Below are 20,682 nucleotides of genomic sequence, written 5' to 3'. Positions count from 1 at the left end.
AGGAGCCCTCAGTGCCCAGCTTCCCGGGCTCCAGCCCTGGACTGTGCTGCTCAGTCTTCCAGGCGGCAAGAGGCAGGCCCAGGGTCGCTGCACCTCTGGGAATCACGTACACCAGGCACACTCCTTCCAGTTGGCCCAGTGCCCCACGTAGCCTCCCAGGCCTTGGGCGTGGGGTCACAACCCAGGGCTGCAGCGCCTCCCATGCCTGGTCTGCAAGGGAGAGGCTGGAGGCAGAAGGAGCGGGGAGGGAGCCCAGAAGGCTGGAGTGTCCTTAGGACCCGGTGGCTTCTCAAGGCCCACTCCCCCCCCCCCCCAGCGCTGGCACCAGGTCGATGTCCCTTCTGTGTCTGTCTTCCCTGGGAGCACAGACCCACAGACGCTCACAGCCCAGCCATGGAGTCTGGCCCTTTATCCGCCGAATGGAGACCCTCCCTCACCCGCCGGCCTTGATGGAATTGGGCGATGCTGCCCCCACCTTACCTAGAGGTGGGCGCTCCCCTGAGAATGTTGATTCTTCCCAAACCATAGGATGGGGGGGCAGGGACAGAGCTTGGATCAAGTTCTGGGGGCCCAACTGGCTGAGCCCAATAACAGTCTCTTCAAGGCCCAGCCAGATGGCTCTCAAAGTGCCCCCCTCCCTCCACACCCCCAAAATCATCTGCCCAGACACCTGCCTGGACTGCTGGGGGCGTCCCACCGTTTTGAGGGCCGGGCCGAGCCTTCCCCCGGCCTCTCCCACCTCCCCCGCTGGTCTGGGGTCCAGGGAGACCTTCAGCTTCACAGAGGACCCTCCAGGCCCAGCACCTCCACCCTCCACCAAGAGCCCCCTCCTCGCTCCCTTGCTTTTTTCTGGAGCAAGTCCAGAAAAAAGGGGTGAGGGGCTGAGGGGGAGGGTGTGTTCCCCAAAATGGGAAACTTCAGCTTTTATTTTTCTGGTTTAAATAGGACTTTTAGGTTGTTGTTTTTGTTTTCTTTTGTTTTGGTTTGGGTTTTTCCTGAAAGAAGTGCAGGGATCAGGGCCCCCAGTATTGCTGCTCTGAGCCCTGTGCCCTGCGTGACCAAAACAGGACTCCCCTAGGACCCTGCCCCACCCTGGGCTGCGGGCCGCGACTCCGAGGGCTGCTCGCAGAGCCCCACGGAAAGCCAGCGCCGCTGATGTGGAAGAGCCTGGATTCCACATTCAGCTCATCCCCGGCCTGCACTTTGCTCCGATCGATCCGTCGGTGGGGGTGGCGTGCGCGAAGCCGTGCCCACTCGCCACTGCCCCCAGGCACAATGGGCCTCCGCCCACCACGCAGGCTCCAGCCCCGGCTCCCTTCTCTGAGCTGGGGGGCAGCACCAGACATGCTGGGCCCAGCCAGCCGGACGGTCCCTCAGGCCACTCTGTCCCAGCTCCTGAGCATGCCTGCAGCCCTGTTCCAGAGAGCTAGAAGTAACGCATTCGCTGAAACACAATAAAAGAGAAGCATTTTGCTATTTTCCCAGGCGCTTAAAGCACGTCAAATAGCAAGGCTTGAAGTTGTGGTCAGTGAGAGTCACCAGCATCCCAGGGTGTTGAATGTGCGGGAGGGGCACAGACCCTCTGTCTTTAAAATGCAGGGAGCCCTGGCCTGCAGGATAAAGTCTCTGGGAAAACAAAACAAAAAAACAAACAACAACAACGTTTAAATAGGACCTGGGCAGCTCTGGCCCTCAAACATTTGAGAGAATATTTGTTTGATGACCAAAGCTTGGGAAGGGGTGGGGGGGGTCTAGACTGTCCTTTAAAACTTAAGTTGGTTTTAACTGAAGCACCTACCATTCTGGAGACAGGGAAGGGGGAACACACGCTCCGCACAAAGCAGGGGGTAAGTGGGTGTTATCCTAAGGAGCCTGTGCCTCCTCCTTCCCGCCCACCTTTGTCTCCGGAAAGATTTTTTTTTTTTTTAACTCAAAGACTTCAGGTGAAAATAAAGCAACTGCAGCAGCAGGAAAAAAAATTTAGTCTTTTTTAGGGTTAAATATCAGAAGACAAGCTTGCGCTGCTTTGGCCAATCAGATCCGCCCCTGCTGGCTATAATATAGCACGGAGGGCAGCCTGTCTCGCAAGCTCTCTCGGCTTGCTACCATTTAAAATCAGACTCTTTTTGTCTTTTGATTGCTGTCTTCAGCCCCAACTCCGATGTGTTCCGTTATCAGCGACCAGCAGCCTGCCGTGCCAGCCCCCGTCTGGGTGGGGATCGGTGGCCAGTCTCCCGCAGCCGCGGCGGGCGAGGTTATATAGGAAGAGAAAGAGCCAGGCAGAGAGCGAGGGAGCCAGCAGCGAGCCGAGCGAGGAAGGGAGAGCGCAAGCCCCGGCACACAGGCACACGCGCTCAGGCACACGCGCTCGCACCCGCGCACACAGCCCCGCGCGGCGACGGCGTGGAAGGCGCTGGGCGCCGCGGACAAGATGCTGCCGCTGGGGAGACGTCTGCTGGCGGTGCTCGTCTCCGCGCTGCTGCTGTGCCCGGGGCTGGCGTGCGGACCCGGCAGGGGATTTGGGAAGAGGCGGCACCCCAAAAAGCTGACCCCTTTAGCCTACAAGCAGTTTATCCCCAACGTGGCTGAGAAGACCCTAGGGGCCAGTGGAAGATACGAAGGGAAGATCTCGAGAAACTCGGAGCGATTTAAGGAACTCACCCCCAATTACAACCCCGACATCATATTTAAGGATGAAGAAAACACAGGAGCGGACCGGCTGATGACTCAGGTAGAAACCCAGCGCCGGGCTGCAATGTGCTGCTTTCACGGGGGGGGGCTGTGTGCGAGCCGCTCAGACCCGGTCTGCGGGCTCCTCCGGCCCATCGCAGGGCGACTTGGCCCTCTCCCTCCCCACCCACCTGCCGGCCGCCACCCCTGCCTCTTCCCCCAGCGGAGCGGAGGTGAGGGGTCCAGCGGGAGAAGTTTGGGATGGGGTGGGGGTCAGGACGGCAGGTGTGGTCCACCCGTGGCCCGGATTTGCACTGTCCTGCTGGGATGGCCTTCCCATCCTGCCTCAGCTCTGGCTCCTAACTTGGGGAGACCTCGGCTCCGGGGGCATCGCGGCCCTCCCCAGCCGGGAATGGGCATGGCGGGAGGGGGGCAGAAAGCCCCCTACACATAAAGTGGCTTCCAGGTCCCTGTACAAATGCAGCCTTGGGCAGGAGGCCCGGAGCTCGCGCCTTCCCTTCCCCGCTGCGCTCTCCTTTCCCACCCGCACGCCCACCCCGCGCCCCCCACCAAAGACGCTCAGTGGGAAACGCAGGAGGCCGTGCTGACAAAAGGCTGGGGCTCCCAGGCGCCGCCTGGTCCCTGAGCGCCTCGCACAGCCCCACTCCCGGCGCACCCCGGGCAGCGGTGCCCATCAGAGTGTGAACGTATTGATATTTCTTTAAGGATGCGCGCCCGTTCCCCCCCGGGCCGCGGTCCTTGAGGGGAGGGACTTAGAACTTCCCGGCGTTGCATCACTCGGGCCAACCTGCGGGCACGCAGCGAGGAGCGCCTCGGTGTGAGCGGGAGGGGGCTGGAACGGAGCACCCGAGCCCACTCGCGCCCCCTCCCTCCGCACCTCTGCTCGAGCCTTCCGGCTGCCGGTCTCGCCGCCAACCGTAGACTTTCTGAAACTCCAGGCACGTAGGACTGAGCTAGAAATGGACTTCCTGGCAAATATAGGTCAACATCCTTTTTATTGCCCTATTAAAACCGCCAAGTCCTATCTGCCGGGCTCGGAGCGCACCGCAGCTGGCGGAGCAGCGCGGCCGGGCGCAAGTACAGGGGCGGGTGGGCGGGATGGCGGGGCGGGGAGCCCCCTCCTGACCGCTCGCGCCCCAGCCGGATTGGGGCGGCCAGGCCGGGGGAAGGAGACGCGCGGCCGGCCGGAGCGGGCCGAAGGGCCCGAGGGAGCTGACCACCGGCTCCTTATCGGCCCCCCTCCCCGCGCTCGCATCTGCTCGCGACCACCTTAAATCCGGCCGCGAGTGTGGACGCGCGCCTGTGCCCGCGAGCGGCGCGAGCGACAATGAACTCGGCGCAGGCCGCGGGGCGCCGGGGGCGCGGCCGGCTGCGGGGACTTCTCCGACCGGGGTCCCCTCGATGCCCGCGCGCGGGGGGCGGCCTTCCCGGAGTCCCTCGGAACCGGGGACAGCGGGAGGCGAGGCCGGGAACGCGGCGGGGCGGTGGGGGGTGCGGCGGAGGTCCCCGAGCCCGCGGGGTCGCCGTGCGCGCGGGGTTGCCGCGCGGGGCCGACGCCGGCGAGGGGCCCCCGGGTCCCGCCGCAGGTCGCGAAGCCGCGAGCGCGCGGAGCCGCGCACCCTGGCGGCCGCACCTCGGCGCCCCTTCCTCCGGGGCGAGCGGTCCCCGCGGCCGGGGCTGCGGTGCCGGGCGCGGGCCGGGGCCGCGGGGGCTCCGACGGCCGGCACGGTCGGGGTCGCCGGGGGCGCAGCGCGGAGCCTCCGGCCTGGCGGCCCCGCCGAGCCCCGGGCCCCGTCCCTCTTCCGGCCGCCCGCCGGGGACCCACGGCCGAGCGACCCCGCGCCGGCCACTCTGGCCGCCGCGCGCGCTGGCAGCATTTGAACTTCTGACCTTCTGTCAACTTCCCTCAGACGAACGAAACGAAAACAAATACTTTTTTTCCCTTAGGCAGTGGCCATTCCCATTCCCAGCACAAAAGGACGGGGGAGGGGCAGCCGACGTGGGGGTGGGGTGGGGAGAGCCGGGCCAGGATTGTGTCGCGCACCCCGCAGATGTCCCGTGAAAACGCGGGTGGCCGGTGGGGCGTGCTGCCCGGCGCCCTGCGGGTCACCCACTCCCGCCCTCGCTTCTTCCCGGGCTCTAAGGGTCCGGGCGGGGGCGGCGGACTGGGGGTGAAGGGCAGGGCCGGGGCGAAGGGGTGAGGCGGGGAACGCCTCCCCGGCCACAGGAGCTCAGCGCTCCTCGGGGACCTGTTCCCCCGCTGGCCCCACGCTTCACACCAGCACCCAGCTTCTGCCCTGGGGGCGCGCGTCCCTCGTCCCCGGGCTGGCCGTCCCTCCGCGCCTCTCCTGTCTGTCTCCCTAACGTGACTGCCGCCCAAGTCCCTCAACCATGGCAAGACCGTCCCCGGTGGAACTTTCAGAGCAGTTCTGGAACGCAGGAGCTCCTGGTTAATATTAACTCGGAGAGGGGGAAGCGCAGACAGACACGCTCGCCCCGCAGGCGCGGGTGCCAGGCGCGGGCGCGGCGGCCGGGGGGCTCCGGGGGCAGGAGGCGGCCGCCGGGGCAGGGCCTGAGGGCCGCGGGAGGGACAGCCGGGGACGCCACGCTTGTAGATTTCTGTGTGCGTGGCCGGCCCGGCGCTCAGGGGAGGGTTCGAGGAGGGTGTTCCTGTTTGGATAGGAGGGGTCCGCTTTCCCAGAGTGGGGGCAGGGGCGTGGAGACAGGTGTGTGGGGCATGGGGGGGTCTCTTTTGAAGTCGGGACACCCCTCCCCCGCCCCGGGAAAGCCTGGCGGCCGTTGGCGGTGACAGTCCTGCCAGGGCTTCTGGGCACGTGGGGCAGCTGCGGAGACCGGAGAGGTGGCTTAGACGCGGGGACCACCTTGGCCTCCAACGCCCAGAAGCCCGGCCCGGCGGCCCCGCTGCGCTTGACGGTGGCCGCCCGGAGCCGGGCCGGATTCGCGGCGCACGACCCAGTGAATCGCTAGCCGGCCTGGGCCCCGCGCCTCTCCCGCCGGCCGGGCGCGCAGCGTCCCGCAGGCATCGGGCCGCGGCCGCGCCACGCCTGGGGGAGCCCGGGGAGGGCGCGCGGGGAGCGAGGCGCCGCTGGGGCCTGGCTCGGCCTGGGGCTCCTCGCCTGGGGCCCTGCACCTCGTGCCCTGGGGGCGCAGCTCCGGGCGGTGGGGGCCGGAACGTGGCCTCCCCATCCCGCCCTCCCCTCGCCAAGCTGCCCCGCGGAGAGCCGTGGAGGCTTCATCTGATCCCCAGAATAAGGGAGCGGGGCTGCGGCGGGGCCCGGGACGCGGGCGGTGTGCGTGCGCCTGTCGGCCGTGTGCGCCTGCGCGGCCGGCCTCCCGCCGGCTCCGCACTGACCCTGGTTTACTGACTGATTTTCATGTAAAACGCGTTCAGTCCTCGAGATGACCTCACTCAAACTCTGCCCTTCCGACTTTATTATTATTATTATTATTATTATTATTATTACAGAAAACTGCTGGCGGGCCCAGAAACCTTGCCAGCGCCGATCTGTTAGCAGGGCCCCCCTAGCCGCCGCCGCCCCCCCCCCATTTGTTGTCTGTTTAACTCCACGACGGTGCGGCCGGTTTTCATGCCCTCCCACACACCCCACAAAGCGCGGACAGCAGCACCAGCCGGAGCTCCCTGCCCGCTGGGTCGGAAGCCCCCAGCCTGCTAGGAGGGTCCTCCACGGAGTCGTCTGTCCACCCTGCTTCTGGGGCTCCACAGCCCTGGCGGGGATCAGCCCTGCCCTCGGCGGAGGTCAGCCTGAGGTTGCCCCGCGGGCCCTGGGTCTGGCTCTTCCTGGTCCCGCCACCATTTCCCCGCTTTGAACCCCGCACCCCAGCACCACTGGACACTCCCCGGGAGCGAGCTCGTGCAAACACACACGCGAACTCCAAACGGCTGCTTTCTCTTGCATCCTTCTCCGAATGGGACCCGAGAAGTACAGGGGAGGCTCCCCCAACCCCGAGTTCCCCTCGGCCCTCGCCCGAGTCCTGCGCATTCAGTGTTTCTCGGCCAGCACAGCCCCCGCAGCTTCCTCCCGGGTGGGGTGGGGGGTACTCCCCAAAGGTTCTGAGGCCTCGGGCCTCTCTGGCTCCCCCTCCCCCACCCCTCACACCCCGCCCCCTCCCGCGCCCTCCCTCCGCCTCTTAAGTTTGCTCTTCAAACTTGCAGGACGCCATTCTGCTCTGGGGCCCAGAAAACCAGAGCGGGGGAAGGGAACAGGTTAAGAGACACAATCAGACCACAGAAAAGCCCAAGAAAAGAGGGCTACGGAGAAAAGGAATGTGGCCGTCCAGATAAAGAATGTCTGTCGGCAGGCCTGGCCCACGCTGAAAATCATAACTCACCTGCTTGCCTTTCACTTGGGCCCCCTCCCGCCCCCTCCCTGCGGCTCCAGCTTCCCACCTCCCGCCCGCCCTTAGGCAGGATCCAGGGCTCAGATAGGCACAGGGCGAAGTGGGAGGGCCCAGAGATAACCCAAGGCTTCTCACTCTGCTAGAAGCGACCACCGGGTCCTTTATTTCTGCTAAGTCGCACCTTGGGCCTCTGTCCGGCCTCCTGCTGAGGGAGCGGGACTGGGCCCAAGGGTGGAGCCTTGCCCCCGTGTGGAGACAGGGGGCCGGGAGAGGGGCAGGATGGGAGTGGAGGGCATCTCTGGGGAGGTGTGAGCCACTGGGGGGGCGGCACCTGGCAGGCCCAGCAGGCCCGGTCTGAGACACACGCCGTTCACTTGTCTCAAAAGATGTCATCTCCTCCTCTGGCCACGCGCTAGGCTCTCTGCCGGCTCCGATCTGGAGACAGGCCCTGCGTGGGTCGTGAGAGCACTGGTGCCTCCAGCAGGCGCAGCCCTGCCCTCGCCCCTAGTGCACCTCCGCCAAGTGAGCTGAGGGTCTCCCAGGCCTTGTCCCCCTACTTGTCCACGGAGCCCTCATCCTCAGGGACTGGGCCAGGCAGACCCTGTGGGGACCGGGGTGGGCGGTGGACCCAGGACTAACGTCCACTGGGACCCCCTTCTCTCCGCAGAGGTGTAAGGACAAGCTGAATGCCTTGGCCATCTCGGTGATGAACCAGTGGCCCGGCGTGAAGCTGCGGGTGACCGAGGGCTGGGACGAAGACGGCCACCACTCGGAGGAGTCGCTGCACTATGAGGGCCGCGCCGTGGACATCACCACGTCGGACCGTGACCGCAGCAAGTACGGCATGCTGGCGCGCCTGGCCGTGGAGGCCGGCTTCGACTGGGTGTACTACGAGTCCAAAGCCCACATCCACTGTTCTGTGAAAGCAGGTGAGGTGGCGGGCCCGGCCTTCCCCACGCCCCCACCCGGTGCCCGCAGAGCCTCCCCACCCAGCCACCTGACAGCTCCAGAGCTGCCCCTGACTTGTGGCCATGGTGCCCCATGGTGGGATCCAAGGGCAAGAGACAAATGCTTGTGGGCTGGGGGGAAGCAGGAGGCGCAGGGAGGGCTGGACCCAGGGGATAACTCGTGTGTCCGGTGTGGGGTCACAGTCTGTAGAAGTGGGGGACTGCCTCTACGTTTGAGCTGCAGAGGCCTGAGGGGCTCCAAGCCCAGATGTGGAGGGCATGTGGCTTCCTGAACCTCCCCCACCCCGTTTCCGGAGGCTTTCCCCCCCCCCCCCACAGGTGGTGGAGACAGGGAAGATGGGGGAAGGAATCTTCCTGGGGCACTGGTGGCCAGGTCTGGCCGAGATTGTTCCTCTTGTTTAAGGCTGAAGAATCAGCCCAGGAGGGTCTGCCCAGGGTGTGAGCCCCTGGCCCTCTTTCCTCCCTGCTGAGGGTCTGTGGACACTAACCTGACACTAACTGGCCGGCTAAGCCTCTGGAGAGAGGCCTGGTGGGAGGTACTGAACGCGCGGCTTCGGCTGCCAGCATCTGGAGGCCGAGAGCCAGGAGCATCGGTCCTGATTAGGAGCCCGCTGGGCTGGCCTGAGCCGCAGGCGGGGGTCAGGAGCAGGACGGGGTCTGCCGCGGCAGGCAGTCGGCCCTGTGCTGGTGGCTTGCCTGGGCCTACACCGCCACACGCTGTCGCTGGCGGGGAACAGCCCAGCCGGGAAGGCTGGGCACCCACGGCAGACCTCCCAGCTCCCAGGCTCTGTCTGCGGTCTTCCCGCCGAAGCGGGCGCCTTCAGCAGCGCAGTTCCGGTGAACTTCGGAGGCCCGCGCCTTGCCCGCAGCCCCCCGCCGCGTTGCCTGCTTGTCTCCTGAACTGTCTTAGCAGCAAGTGTTAGTAGAAAAACACTTCCAAGGTGTCAAGACACACTGGGTAGGGAAGGAAAATAGTGGTTTCTTATCACAACAGAAAAGAAAAGGTGTGGAAGGGGCGGCGGGGGGCCGGCTGGGCTTCAAGCCAGAGAAAGGGGGCGCGGGCAACGGTGCCCCCACTTCGCGAGGCTCCGCGGCGGGAGGCCCCCGGATGCGCCCTTCTCGGGACCTCGCGGTTGCGCTCCCCGGGCGCGCGGCCCCCTCCTGGGCCAACCTGCCCGCGGGGTCCCCCTGGCGGGGGTCCCTAGAGGTCTCCTCGCAAGTGAGCGGCGGTGATCCCGCGCGGGGACCGGACTCCGGGCCGGGGAGGGCAGCCCCGGGGGCTGGGGGGCGCGGAGCCGCTCATCGGCATTCGGCGCGCGCGGGCGGGCCGCGGGGCGTTGCGTGTCAAGCAGGGTCGTGCGACTGGACGACTCGGGCTCGCCCGCGCCCCGGGTCGCATTCCGGGGGGCGCCGGCGGGCCTCCAACGGCCAGGCCCGCACTTCATGCCGCAGAAACCGATGAGAAGATTAAAAACCCTCCGCGATTCCGGCAGAAGATTCTCTCCGGCCTCTCTGTTTGCGGAGCGCCTGATCCCGGGGATCGGAATGCGGAGCCCTCCCCGCCCCTCCTCCGCGGCCCCCGCTCCCCGCCCGGCTCCCGCCATTGTCCTCGGGACGGGGAGCCTCAGAGCGCGACCGAGGGCTCGGGAAAGCGGGGAGTCCGGGGGCCTTGAGAACGGCGGCTGCCCGCGCTCGGAGCAGGCCCCGCCATTTAAAATTCAAATACGCGTCCTGAGAGCCGGCGAGAGGCCGGGCTGTGCAAACAGAGCCTGTGGGGCCCGGCCCCGAGAGCCCCGCGGACGGCGGGGGGCGGGGAGGGGCGCACCTGAGCAAATAGGGAGGGGCGGCGAGAGAGGGAGCGCGAGGGAAGTCGCCCCCCCAAGAGTGTCTCCCGTTGATCGCCGAGAGCGCGACAATGCTGGGCCCTTCATGGGATTTTAATTACAAGACGCACAGCAGCCGGGGTTCGCACCGCGGCCGGTCCCTGGAATGTTTGTCCAGTTGCCACAACGACCGCAGCTATTTTCCACCCCGGCCCCCGCCCCCCGGTGCCCTGCCACCGGCCGCGCCGAGGCCCCCCGGCCGGGCTGGGCGCCGGGGGGCGCGGGCAGGCGACGGGTCCCCGCGGCTCGGCCGGGGAGCGGGGCGCGCGCGGGAGCGGGGGTGCGGGGACCCGAGGGAAGGAAGGAGGTGCCCCCCACCCCGCGCCCGAGGGAGCTCAAGGAGGCTTCCGGAGGAATCCAAGTGCAGAGCAAACAGCCTGCGAACTCAGGGCGAGGTCGGGGGTGCGCCGAGCCAGGGGCTGGGCGGGAGGGGGCGGGAGGGAAGGAGTGCAACGGGCCTCCCGCCGGAGACGCCGGCCGACCCTCGTCGCGGCCGGTCCGCCCCCGAGCGCCGTGGAGGAATGCGTCTGCGTCTGAACTTTGTCACCGAGGCGGTGGGGCTGCGGGCGCGAGGCGGGCCGCACCCGCGGGGGCTCTCTCTGCCCGTGCCCCGCTCCTGCCTGCCCGTGGGCGCTCACCACCCTGTCCCCTCTTCTCTCCCTCCCGCAACCCCCGCAGAGAATTCGGTGGCGGCCAAGTCCGGCGGCTGCTTCCCGGGCTCGGCCACGGTGCACCTGGAGCAGGGCGGCACCAAGCTGGTGCGGGAGCTGCGCCCCGGGGACCGCGTGCTGGCGGCCGACGACCAGGGCCGGCTGCTCTACAGCGACTTCCTCACCTTCCTGGACCGCGACGACGGCGCCAAGAAGGTCTTCTACGTGATCGAGACGCGGGAGCCGCGCGAGCGCCTGCTGCTCACCGCCGCGCACCTGCTGTTCGTCGCGCCGCACAACGACTCGGCGGCGGCGGAGCCGGAGGCGCGGGCGGGCGCGGGGCCGCCGCCGGGGGCCGCGCCGGGGCGCCGGGCGCTCTTCGCCAGCCGCGTGCGCCCGGGCCAGCTGGTGTACGTGGTGGCCGAGGGCGGCGGGGGTCGCCGGCTCCTGCCGGCCGCGGTGCACAGCGTGACGCTGCGCGAGGAGGCCACGGGCGCGTACGCGCCGCTCACGGCGCAGGGCACCATCCTCATCAACCGGGTGCTGGCGTCGTGCTACGCGGTCATCGAGGAGCACGGCTGGGCGCATCGGGCCTTCGCGCCCTTCCGCCTGGCGCACGCGCTCCTGGCCGTGCTGGCGCCCGCGCGCACGGACCGCGGCGGGGACGGCCACGGCGGCGACGGCCACAGCGGGGGCGGCGCCCACCTGCCCCTCCCCGCGCCGGGGGCGGCCGACGCGCCGGGCGCCGCGGGCATCCACTGGTACTCGCAGCTTCTCTACCAAATAGGCACCTGGTTGCTGGACAGCGAGGCCCTGCACCCGCTGGGCATGGCGGTCCCGTCCAGCTGAAGGCCGGGGAGCCGGGGAGGGCGCGGGGGCGGGAGGGGGCGGCGGGCGGGGGGCGCGACAGCGAGGAACAGCAAAGGACACACGGAAAAGCGCACGGAATGAGACTTTAATTATAATAATAATTAATAATAATAATAATAAAGTAGGACAGTCCAAAGTAGACTATAAGGAAACAGAGACCCCGGGAAGTCTTGTCGTCGTGCTTAGTTTATATATATATTTTTGAAATTTTTGGTTGTTTTATTTTGGTTATTTTTTTTTTTCACCTCTCCTGGCTATTTATTTGTTTGGTATGAATAGATGTTTTAAATAATATGAACCGGACCTTCAAGAGCCTTAAATAGTTTGTTTCTCGGATAATTTATTATTATCATGTGAACTGTACTCACGGGGGAAAGATTATTTTGTGAGGCCAAGCGACCCGCTCAGAGTCTATTTTTCTACACGTCCCTCGCCCTGACTTTCAGAAAGCAAAACTCTGCACTCTGCACTCCTCCTTCCCACGCCTGCTTTTCGGCAAGAGTAAACTGAAACATGCTTCATGGGGGTCCACAAATTATATTTTTATACACAGAATTGTAAATTAGATTTTTTTGAGAGATCAATACTTAACTGAATGACATTTCATTTTTGAAATAGTGTAAAATATGAAAATATATTATTTTAATTTAACTAGTTTCCAGTGTAACAGCCACCTCCTGTATGTCTTCAACGGTTAATATTTGCTCCATCATTTCCATTTTGGCCATGTTCTTGGAAGTCAAGACTGTTACACACACACACACACACACACACATACATGCGCACACACACACACACCGTGTTTCTTTTTTTCTCTTCTTTTCTTTTTTTCTTTTTTTTTTCTTTTTTTGGACAAACTGGAAGAACTCTGTTATTTTTAACTTCAAAGAATTTATTAGAAAATAATATTTTTTAAAAGCGCACATAGTGATAAGCCCACAAGAATGGAGCCTGTAGTTTGTACAGAGAAAAACAAAGGATGTTTTTGCATTAATAAATTGAGAAATTACTGCTGTAAATTTACTAAAATGTATTTTTGAATATTTTGTAATAGTTTTATAGAAATAAAATGTGCCACGCACAGACTGGTTAGTATGTAATAACTAAGAACTCCTGTCGCGGCCACGATTTCTTTTCTATTCTGGCTTCTTTGTCTGGGAAACCTGGTGCTGACAGGAGTGCCCAGTGTGACCTTTAGATGTGTTGCTTATACTGTGAATTCAGATCAGCTTAAGTAGGAAACCAAAGTAGGAAACCAGACCAGCTTGTTTATTCCCACCGCTGGAGGGACCTCAGCTCTGTTCCTGTTTGTCCTGGGAGGGTGTCTGAGCACTCCAGAGGCTGGGGTGCTGTGTGCGGGAGCCGCGCCGCTCTCACCCCCCAGCCCGGAACCCTCTCCCCGCGCTCCATGGACTTTTCGGCAGACCTCGTGCCCTCCCCTGGGTGGCCCCCACTTGGAGAGCCTGGTCCTCTGGCCTCGAAGGGAGGAGGCCCCTAACTGCTTTGTGAAGTCTGGGGGTGCCATTTCCAGATGGGTCCCCAAGGAGAGGGCCAAGTGTTGACCTTCTCTGAGCCCCCCTCCCCCCCAGGACCCTGTGGCAAATCCACTGAGAAGCGCACATTCTGCACCTGCTCCCGGGGCGGGGGGCCCACACCCCACCCCGCGCAGTCGCAGCTTCTCGTCTCTGGGCCGCTGGGGTCCTTGGGCCACATTGGTGTCGTCGAGTCCAAGCCGTCTGTCTGGAGTGGTTGTTCGGTGTAGACTTTCCTCCCTAGGGTACGGTCCCATTTCAGTGGGCACCGTGTGGCTGGTGCCCTAGGTCAGCTGCATCTGGAGGGAGAAGTCCTCATGCTTGGCTTGTGTTAGAGACTCGGCTGAGGGGCTCGGCCCTTGGCTGTCACTCTCAGCGTTCTGGTGCATCAGAGGCTACTGTCCCGAAGTGTGCTTTGGGCCTAGTGTGTGAGCAGGCTCAGCTCTGGGAGGGAGGCTGCGTGCGAACCCGGCCTGCGAGCACCTTCAGCCTGTCTGGAGGCTGGTTTGGGTTCCGGGAGCAGAACAGAGCCCGACGGCTTCGGCCAGGGGCTGGAGATGCTGCGCATAAGGCCGGGTCTGGGGTGGCATCCTCAGCCAGAAGCACAGGCCCCAAGGCTGCTATGTGGCGGGTCCAGCGTGCTGGACCTCTTCCAGGCGGCCGTGGGCCTGGAAGGACAGCGCTGGGGCCAGGGGGCCCGGCCCACACCCTGGAGCCTGCCCTCTGCCGGCTTCCGTGGGGCCGGGCCCTCCAGCCAGGAGTGGTCCTCGGTTTGTGTCTGTCAGACTTTCCTTTGGTCTTCTAGGTGGTTGGCAGGGGTGAGGTTCACGGTCCCTGGTGGAATTTGGCGCTTTCAGCTCTGTTGACCGTCCCGTTCTGAGTCTAGCCCTGGCGTCCCCAACAGCTCTGGCTTCGTGGATTGCCGGACTCATTAGCGGTCAGCCTGCTCGGCCCAAGGGAGCATGGGTGCGTGGGCCAGGTCCCAAGGGACCCATCTGTTGGGCACCACCAGTGCGGGGCCACCCTGGCCTGACCCCCCCAGTCAGGAGCGGTGGCGGCCCCTCTCCCTGCTGCCCTGCCCTCCCTGCTCCGCGTCCACAGCTGCTCACCCACCTTCACATCCAGAATCCTCCGTCTTGTGGCCGAGAAAAGGGAGCCACGCCGTAGGGAAACCCGATCCGGGCACCAGAGGGTGCGGTCCGCTCCCAGGGGACGCGGCGTCCACGGCGCCCTCTGGGTGCGTGGGGTGGAGAGTCTGTGCGAAGTGTCCACGCGGTGTCGCGGCCGCCTCCCTCGTGACTAAGTGCATATCTCTTCCTGTCAAAAGCGTGTATCACAATGTACTTGAAACTGTTCTCTTTGTGCTCTATTGTTTGAATAATTAAAGCAGTTACAGAGACCTCCGGCCCTGTCTGTTCTGCGGCACGAATCCTGTCCCCCGCAGTCCTCACATTGTGCCGGAAAGTAAAAGGCAGAGTCTCCGGGAGGCCCCGGCCCTGCAGGCCTCGGTGGCGGGGTATGACCTGGCTGGGGAGGGCTCGCCCGCGCGGATGCACGGGGCTGGGACGCTGGGGGGGCGAGGTGGCGCTGTCCGGTCCTGGTGGAGGCCCTCGGCTGCCGGCATCACACCCGCATGGCAAACACGGGCCAGACCTGCCAAGAATGCCAGTTGGTTGCAAGATTTGGTAAGAAAGTGGCAACACCCCGGCGGTGAGCCGGCGGCAGGGCTGGTGCGGGACAAGCCCTCCGACCGCGTTCTGAGCTCTCCAGTGACGTGTCCTTCCGAAAGGACGCGGTGCTCGGAGGGCTTGGGAGGCCCTGGGAGGTGGGCTTCCAGGCGGCTTCTCATGCGCAAGTCCCCGGACACGTGGTGAGCCCTGGTCTGGGGCACGCGCTCCGCTGGGCCTACGTTTTCCGACAGGGGTTGGCAAATGACAGCCATGAGCTATGGGTTTTTACGTATTTTTTTAAGAGGAAAAAAAAAAAAAAAACCTAAAAAATAACATTTCATGACAGGTTAAAATTATAGGAAGTTCAGACTTCTGTGTCCAACCATAAAGTTATCTCGGAGCACCCTGTCCCCCCCACACCCCGCCCGACCCCGGCTAATTCCTTCGCACTCTGTCTGGCGGAGGCTTGGGGCACAGAAGATGCTTCGGGAGGCACAGGGCCCACAAGCCTGAGGTTTCTACTCGCTGGATCCTTACGGACACAGTTTGCCACCTGTGGTCTAGGACAGGAAGACTTTGGCCGTGCCTGGGAGGCAGGAGGCTGGGCGGTGTGTGCACCCCGGCAAAGCCCCTCCCCGCCCACTTCTGTCCTTACTCAGAGCCACGGAGAGGGTGGCCGACTCAGGGAGAGCCACCAGCGGCCGCTGGGACCTGCGGCATCAGAGGCACAGCTGAGCGCGCAGCCGGTGTGCGCCAGCCCCGAAACGACCTGTCACGCAGGGCGGGCCACGACCAAGAGCAGAGGAAGACGGGCTCCGTGAGAAGAGCCCCCAGGGGGGAGATCAGTGAGTCTGGATTTGAGATAATCTTTCCCTTTTTGGGCTGAGTTTGATTTTCTCCAGTTAAGAAGAAAGCCCTTAAGAAATAAAATTCACATTTTACCCTCTAAGTGAGCTCAGGGGCCTGCTCCGCGAGACGTGGACACGAATGTCACCTTTTTAGTGCGTGTCTGTGGTTCTTGCCAGGGGGGCACTGTGTCCCCAGAGGGGGGAGCTGGCCTGAGTAAGGGGGCTGGAAAACCTGAAGACTGGAGATAAATTCTAATAGATATTATGCCCAGAATGCAAGGAAACCACGGCCCCGAACAAGAGATCTCCGTTTCTGGACGCCATCCCCCAGGTCAGGGCCCAAGTGTTTGCTTCCAGGGGAAACTGACGCCCTCTCCACCGGGTGCCGCCCCTCGCCGGCGGGGACTTCCTTCCTCCACACCCAGGAGAGGGCAAGGGTTCGCTTGGACAACCTGCCTCTGCCAGGCAGAAACACAAGCCACTCCCGGGTCCCTGCATCTGATGCCTCCTGGCCGCTGTCCGTGACCTCGGCATCCTAACACACCCCTCGGCCAGGCTGTGCCCAAGCTGCTCGCTCAGTGCCGGGCCACCCAACGGGAGCAGGAGCCTGTCCGAGAGGCAGGGTAGTGGAAGGAGGTGGGGGGGGGTCCGACATTTGCCATGTCGGATCGACCGCACGGGTGGGCTCCGCCCGAGAACACCCTTGCACACGCCGGCTCACCTCCGGGTCGTCACCGACGCTGGCCTTGTGGTTGTTCCCCCAACTGGGTGCTGCCTGCGGGAAGGCACGGTCCTCGTTCCCCAGCCCGGGGCTCTGGGGGTCTGCGGTGAGGCGTCCGCCCAGCCCCCAGCCCCAGCTCCCTGCAGGGCTTCGCCCCAGGGCCTCTGTGGCCAACTCCCTTCCACCCCCAGCCCGTGGCCAGGCAGCTCCCACTGCGGCCCTCCCGGCGGGGTCCCCGCTGCGTCCCACGGACCGGGGGCCGGGGCCTGGGGAAGCCAGTGGGCGCAGGAGGCCGCCCGCCCCTCCCAGGTGCAGGCCGCGGCCCTGCGCGCGGGGAGAGCTCCTGGCAGCCGCCTGTGCCCTCCACGCTGCCCCTGGTCGTGTCAGGCTGTGTGCGACGAGGCTGGGAGCGGGGGGGGGGGGGGGGGGGGACTGGGGAGATCCGGGGTGCTGGGTCAGCAGGGCCCGCGACCGGGGACCCAGCGCCACCGGCCCAGCCTCCGCCGCCTCCGCCAGGCCCGCGCTCCCCGGAGTGGAGTCCGAGCGCCCTCTGCTGGCCGTGCTGCGAGAAGGCGGGCGCGGACACCGGCCCCGTGGCCTGGCCAGCAAAGCCAGGGACAGTGACCAGCCGCTGGGGCTCGTCAAAACAGGTGTCCAGGTGTCTTCAGAGAGCAAGGGACAGCAGATCGAGCCCCAGAGAGGAGTGTCCGAGGGAGGAGACATGACGGGCCAGCTGCAGTGCGTGGTGTGGGCTGTCCCCTGCGTCAGAGCGGCCTGCCCTCCTCGCCCTGCATGACCCAAATTAAAGCTCAACCGTCCCCGCCGGGCGGCGGACCGGGTCTGGGTGGTGGGTCGACACTCTCCAGGATGACTTTATTCTTGGATACCAGCGGCCAGCGGGGAGGAACGAAGTTGTCCGTGTCCCCCGTCTTAGGGGGATCCATGTTGCTTCTCGGCTGGGAGCTGCCGCTCCATGCCCTCCCCCCACCGCCTCCGTCTGGGCACCGGGCGCTGCGGAGGGAGGGGCGGCCGCAGCTGTGTGCAGAGCCAAGGGCTTGGGCAGACCCTCCTCCCAGTGGGTCTGGGGCTGCAGCGCAGGCCTTGCCGGGCCACGCGGCCGGGACCAGGCCCCTGGTCTCCACAGCCCTCGGCTCCTGTCCCAGGACACAGCTTCACACACCTTGGGGCGAGTGGTCGGCCCGAGGGGAGGCTTATAGGAAGGATGGGGCCACACGGGGGAATGGTGGTCACAGGGGCCTCTCTGAGAAGCCCTGGGGCATGGGAGCCCCGCTCCTCCTCTGTGTGGTCTGGGCCTCACCGAGAGGGAGCCAGGGACCGGGGACCTTGTGGCCCCACCACGACCCGCCCCTGGATCTGGAAGGGCAGCGGACACAGGGAGGGGAGGTGTCCTTGGCAACCCAGAAATGCTCTGGCTCGAATCTGAACGTTGCGGGGCTGGAGGCACTTTGATTCTCTGTGAACAGAACCTTGAGATCGTCCCCAGTGGGGTCACTGCCATTGGGTACCCGCTGTCTCCTGAGAGCTGGTGGCCACGCCAGGCTGGCCGCCTCGGGGAGACACGGAACAAGAATGTAACGAAGCTTCCTTCCAGGGTGACCGGCCTGGAGAGGACCGCAGTCCTCAACTGGAGAAAAGAGGCAGCCTCCCGCCCGCCGGGGGGGCCTGCCCAGCCCCGTCGGGGGCACATTGTGGCCATGACACAGTGTCCTCCCGTTACCACCAGGACTGCTGGGTGCCGGGGCGGGGTCAGATGCCGCATGGCAGGGGTGGAGGGCAGAGCTACAGACAGAACTCGCCGGCTCTCCAGGCTACTTCCTTCCAGAAAGCACTTCCCTCCCCGCTGGCCCCGATCAGAGCCCAGGGGTCACTTCCATGGGGACCAAGGCCACAGCGGATCTCCGGGCGGCCTCCGGGGCTGGGAATCAGGGAAAGCGTCCCCTCAAGGCGTTCTCCTTTTTAAGGGAGAAGTTTCAGGGATGGCAGAACCTCTAGTGGGCCAGAGCTCATCAGGTGTCCAGAACCTTCCATGCTGGAGTTGAGGTAAGCCTGTGCTGCGCCCAACCACGTGGGACCCCCGCGGTGAGAAGCGTGACCTGGAGCGCGGCCCCCTCTGCCCCAGCTGCAGGAGCGCTGACAGCCTCCACGCTTCCTGTCCTGACCGGGCCACGGACTGATTTCAGGGGCAGCCCATGGGTTTGGGGAGCCGCTGAGGTCACTGCTTTCCCCCTGTTTCCGGGGCCAGATTGGGAGCGAGAGGTGGAAGCCGGAGGGCACCTCCCGCCATGGCTCTGAGCCCTGTGTCCCTGCCCCGGGGGTGGCCCGGAGGTGCCCCCCCTCAGTCTCGTCCCTGTCCGGTTCCCGGTGAAGAGCCTGGGTGCACACCCCTGAGAGAGACACGGCCTGTCCCAAAGACCCCATGCCCTGCGCCCACTCTCATGGGAATTCGTTCTCCCCCAGGCTGAGGCTGGAGGGGCCAGGAGGAGGCGAGCCCCCAGGATGGGGCCAGAACCAACAGGGAAACTGAGCCAGCCGTGCCCAGAGCCTGGGGAAGTTCCACAGGGGGCTGGAGAGGGCTGCCCGGACACCTGGCCTCAGCGGAGGGAGCACCGTACGCCCTCGGGCCCCAACTACCTGCCCCTGTGGGGAGACACGACAAAGACCCAAAGCCCCAAGGTGGCTTATCAGAGAGGTGGGAGCAGAGCCGGGGGAAGCGGACCCTGGGTTCTGGCTGTTGCAGGACGAAGCAAGTCTAGGCTGCACCCGATCCCCACACAGTGGGTCAGGGTCTGGCGGACTTGGGTAGGTGCAGATTTGCTACTTTCCCGTACTTGCCTAGTTCGCTGTAAGGAGTCTACTTCCACCGCTCAGAAGGACAGACTTACCGCTAGCTTCACAGGGCACCGACCTGCTACTGTCATCGCAGGGCTGTGGTTGGCGATCCGGGCCCCCCAGTCGGCAGCCCCCCACCTCTGCGGGCCGGGTGGGGAGGACGGGCAGCAGCAGGGGCACCAGGGGCAACCGGCACTGAGACACGATGAGCCCAGCCTGGCCAGGGCCCCCTGCAGCACTTGACACCAGGACCCCAGGGGTGGGCCCCCAGACCCCTGTGGAGGCCCGAGCTGTCCCCCGTGCTCTGCTGCGGCCACACGGCACCCCCCAGCTGGAGCACTGAGCTATTTATAGGCGGTGCTCCCATGGCGGTCCTAGAGACGAGGTGTTCTGTCAAAAAAAAGTCTTTTTAGGTCAGCGAAATGAGTTTAAAAATACTTTTGTCTGCCTGCGACTATGCCAGGCAGAGGGACATGGGCTCTGCCACTCTGCGCAGGCACACACGGGCTTCTTCCGGGGGGACGCACTCTGGGCAGCCCTGGGGGCTCCCCACCTGCAGGCCAGCCCAAGCCCCGAGCCCCGGCTCCGAGAGGCTGGGGTCCCCTCACCTGCCCCCACCCGCCGGCTGCCGGTGACCTCTGCTCCGCTTGTGGGGCAGGGGGACCCCCAGGGCAGCTTCCTAGGAGCCGGGCTCCCCGCGCCCCCTTCCCACAGCACAGAAGGTGTGGGACACGAGGGGCGTCTGCACAGACACACACGGAGAAGGTTTTCCAGTGTGGCTGGGTGTGCACCTGTGAGTGTGCAAGTCTTCCGTGCGTGTGAGCGAGTGTATGAGGGGAGTGTGTGGGTTGCACGCGGGTGTGCACGCGGGTGTGCGGCGTGCGGTGAGGGGTGCCGGTGTGGGTGGGCTGCGCCAGTGTACTGGTGAATGTGAATGAGATTGTGGTGAGTGTGCAGGGCCTGAGTGCGTGAGTGTGCAAGCATGTGGGTGTGTGCTGTGGGCGTGCGTGGGCGTCTGTGTGAGTGTGGGAGGGGCCGGCAGTGGGCGGGTGGGAGGGCCTTTCCTGGACGGGGTCTCTCCGGCCCGCGCGGTGCGGTGGGGAGCCGCCTCCTTCTGAGTGGGGCACCTGCGGGCCAGACGTCAAGGGCACAGCAGGTCAGGGAGCTGGGGAAGCCCCTTCTCCCCGCGAGGGCAGCGCTAGCTTAGACGCCATGCGAAAGCCCTGGGGAATCAGACTTGAAGTCATGTCTTAAATATCAAATCCTCCTCCGAGATCAGGTTTTGAGAGGAACATGGAGGGTGGCCGCCTGGGACAGGTGCCGTGGGGCTAGGGACAGCAGAGGCGGGTGCGGTGGAAGTGCGGCAGCCCAGGCCTCCCGCTCCGGCTCCGGCTCCCGCAGCCAGCGCTCTCCCTCCCCGCCCCAGGGTGAGTGGCGGGGACAATGGGGATTCTGGGGTTCTGGTTTTGGTCAGAAAGTTGCCCACTAGGCATCTTAGGAACTTACGAGGCTGTTCTAGGGGCTTCGAAGGACCTTAAAGGAGTCACGCACTTGGGGACTCCTAGGGGGCTCAGTCTTAAATGTGTGCCTTTGGCTCAGGTCATGATCCCAGGGTCCGG

At 64.8% G+C, this 20,682-nt stretch overlaps 2 protein-coding genes across 3 annotated transcripts; one reads left to right on the top strand and one right to left on the bottom strand.

Moving 5' to 3' along the window:
* Positions 1–2,084: 2,084 nt before the first annotated feature.
* Positions 2,085–12,527, top strand: SHH (sonic hedgehog signaling molecule). Of its 2 annotated transcripts, XM_059172368.1 has the most exons (3): positions 2,085–2,731; positions 7,739–8,000; positions 10,601–12,527. In XM_059172368.1, exons 1-3 carry the CDS (start codon positions 2,432–2,434, stop codon positions 11,419–11,421), a joined length of 1,383 nt encoding a protein of 460 aa, XP_059028351.1. In that variant the 5' UTR covers positions 2,085–2,431; the 3' UTR covers positions 11,422–12,527. The 2 variants fall into 2 exon arrangements, with proteins under 2 accessions (XP_059028351.1, XP_059028352.1); XM_059172369.1 differs by lacking the exons at positions 2,085–2,731; positions 7,739–8,000 and adding an exon at positions 8,032–10,317.
* Positions 12,245–19,538, bottom strand: LOC131830243 (uncharacterized). The gene is made up of 3 exons (XM_059172570.1): positions 19,529–19,538; positions 19,140–19,407; positions 12,245–14,627 (listed from the first exon to the last, which is right to left on the bottom strand). The coding sequence occupies exons 1-3, from the start codon at positions 19,536–19,538 to the stop codon at positions 14,090–14,092; spliced, it is 816 nt and encodes a 271-aa protein (XP_059028553.1). The 3' UTR covers positions 12,245–14,089.
* Between the last annotated feature and the right edge of the window lie 1,144 nt (positions 19,539–20,682).

This window comes from Mustela lutreola, chromosome 4 (genome assembly GCF_030435805.1).
Source record: "Mustela lutreola isolate mMusLut2 chromosome 4, mMusLut2.pri, whole genome shotgun sequence".
NCBI lineage: Eukaryota > Metazoa > Chordata > Mammalia > Carnivora > Mustelidae > Mustela > Mustela lutreola.
The sequence above is the reverse complement of the archived record's forward strand: the minus strand, read 5'-3'. Positions and strand labels throughout refer to the sequence as shown.

What these genes read in the sequence shown, in the direction of transcription:
- SHH (XM_059172368.1), top strand. Translation starts at nt 2,432, where the DNA reads ATGCTGCCGCTGGGGAGACGTCTGCTGGCGGTGCTCGTCTCCGCGCTG. An exon ending in CGGACCGGCTGATGACTCAG is followed by an intron (nt 2,732 to 7,738) that starts GTAGAAACCCAG and finishes TTCTCTCCGCAG; the next exon opens with AGGTGTAAGGACAAGCTGAA. An exon ending in CCACTGTTCTGTGAAAGCAG is followed by an intron (nt 8,001 to 10,600) that starts GTGAGGTGGCGG and finishes CAACCCCCGCAG; the next exon opens with AGAATTCGGTGGCGGCCAAG.
- LOC131830243 (XM_059172570.1), bottom strand. An exon ending in CCCTGCGATGACAGTAGCAG is followed by an intron (nt 14,628 to 19,139) that starts GTCGGTGCCCTG and finishes CATTCTTGGCAG; the next exon opens with GTCTGGCCCGTGTTTGCCAT.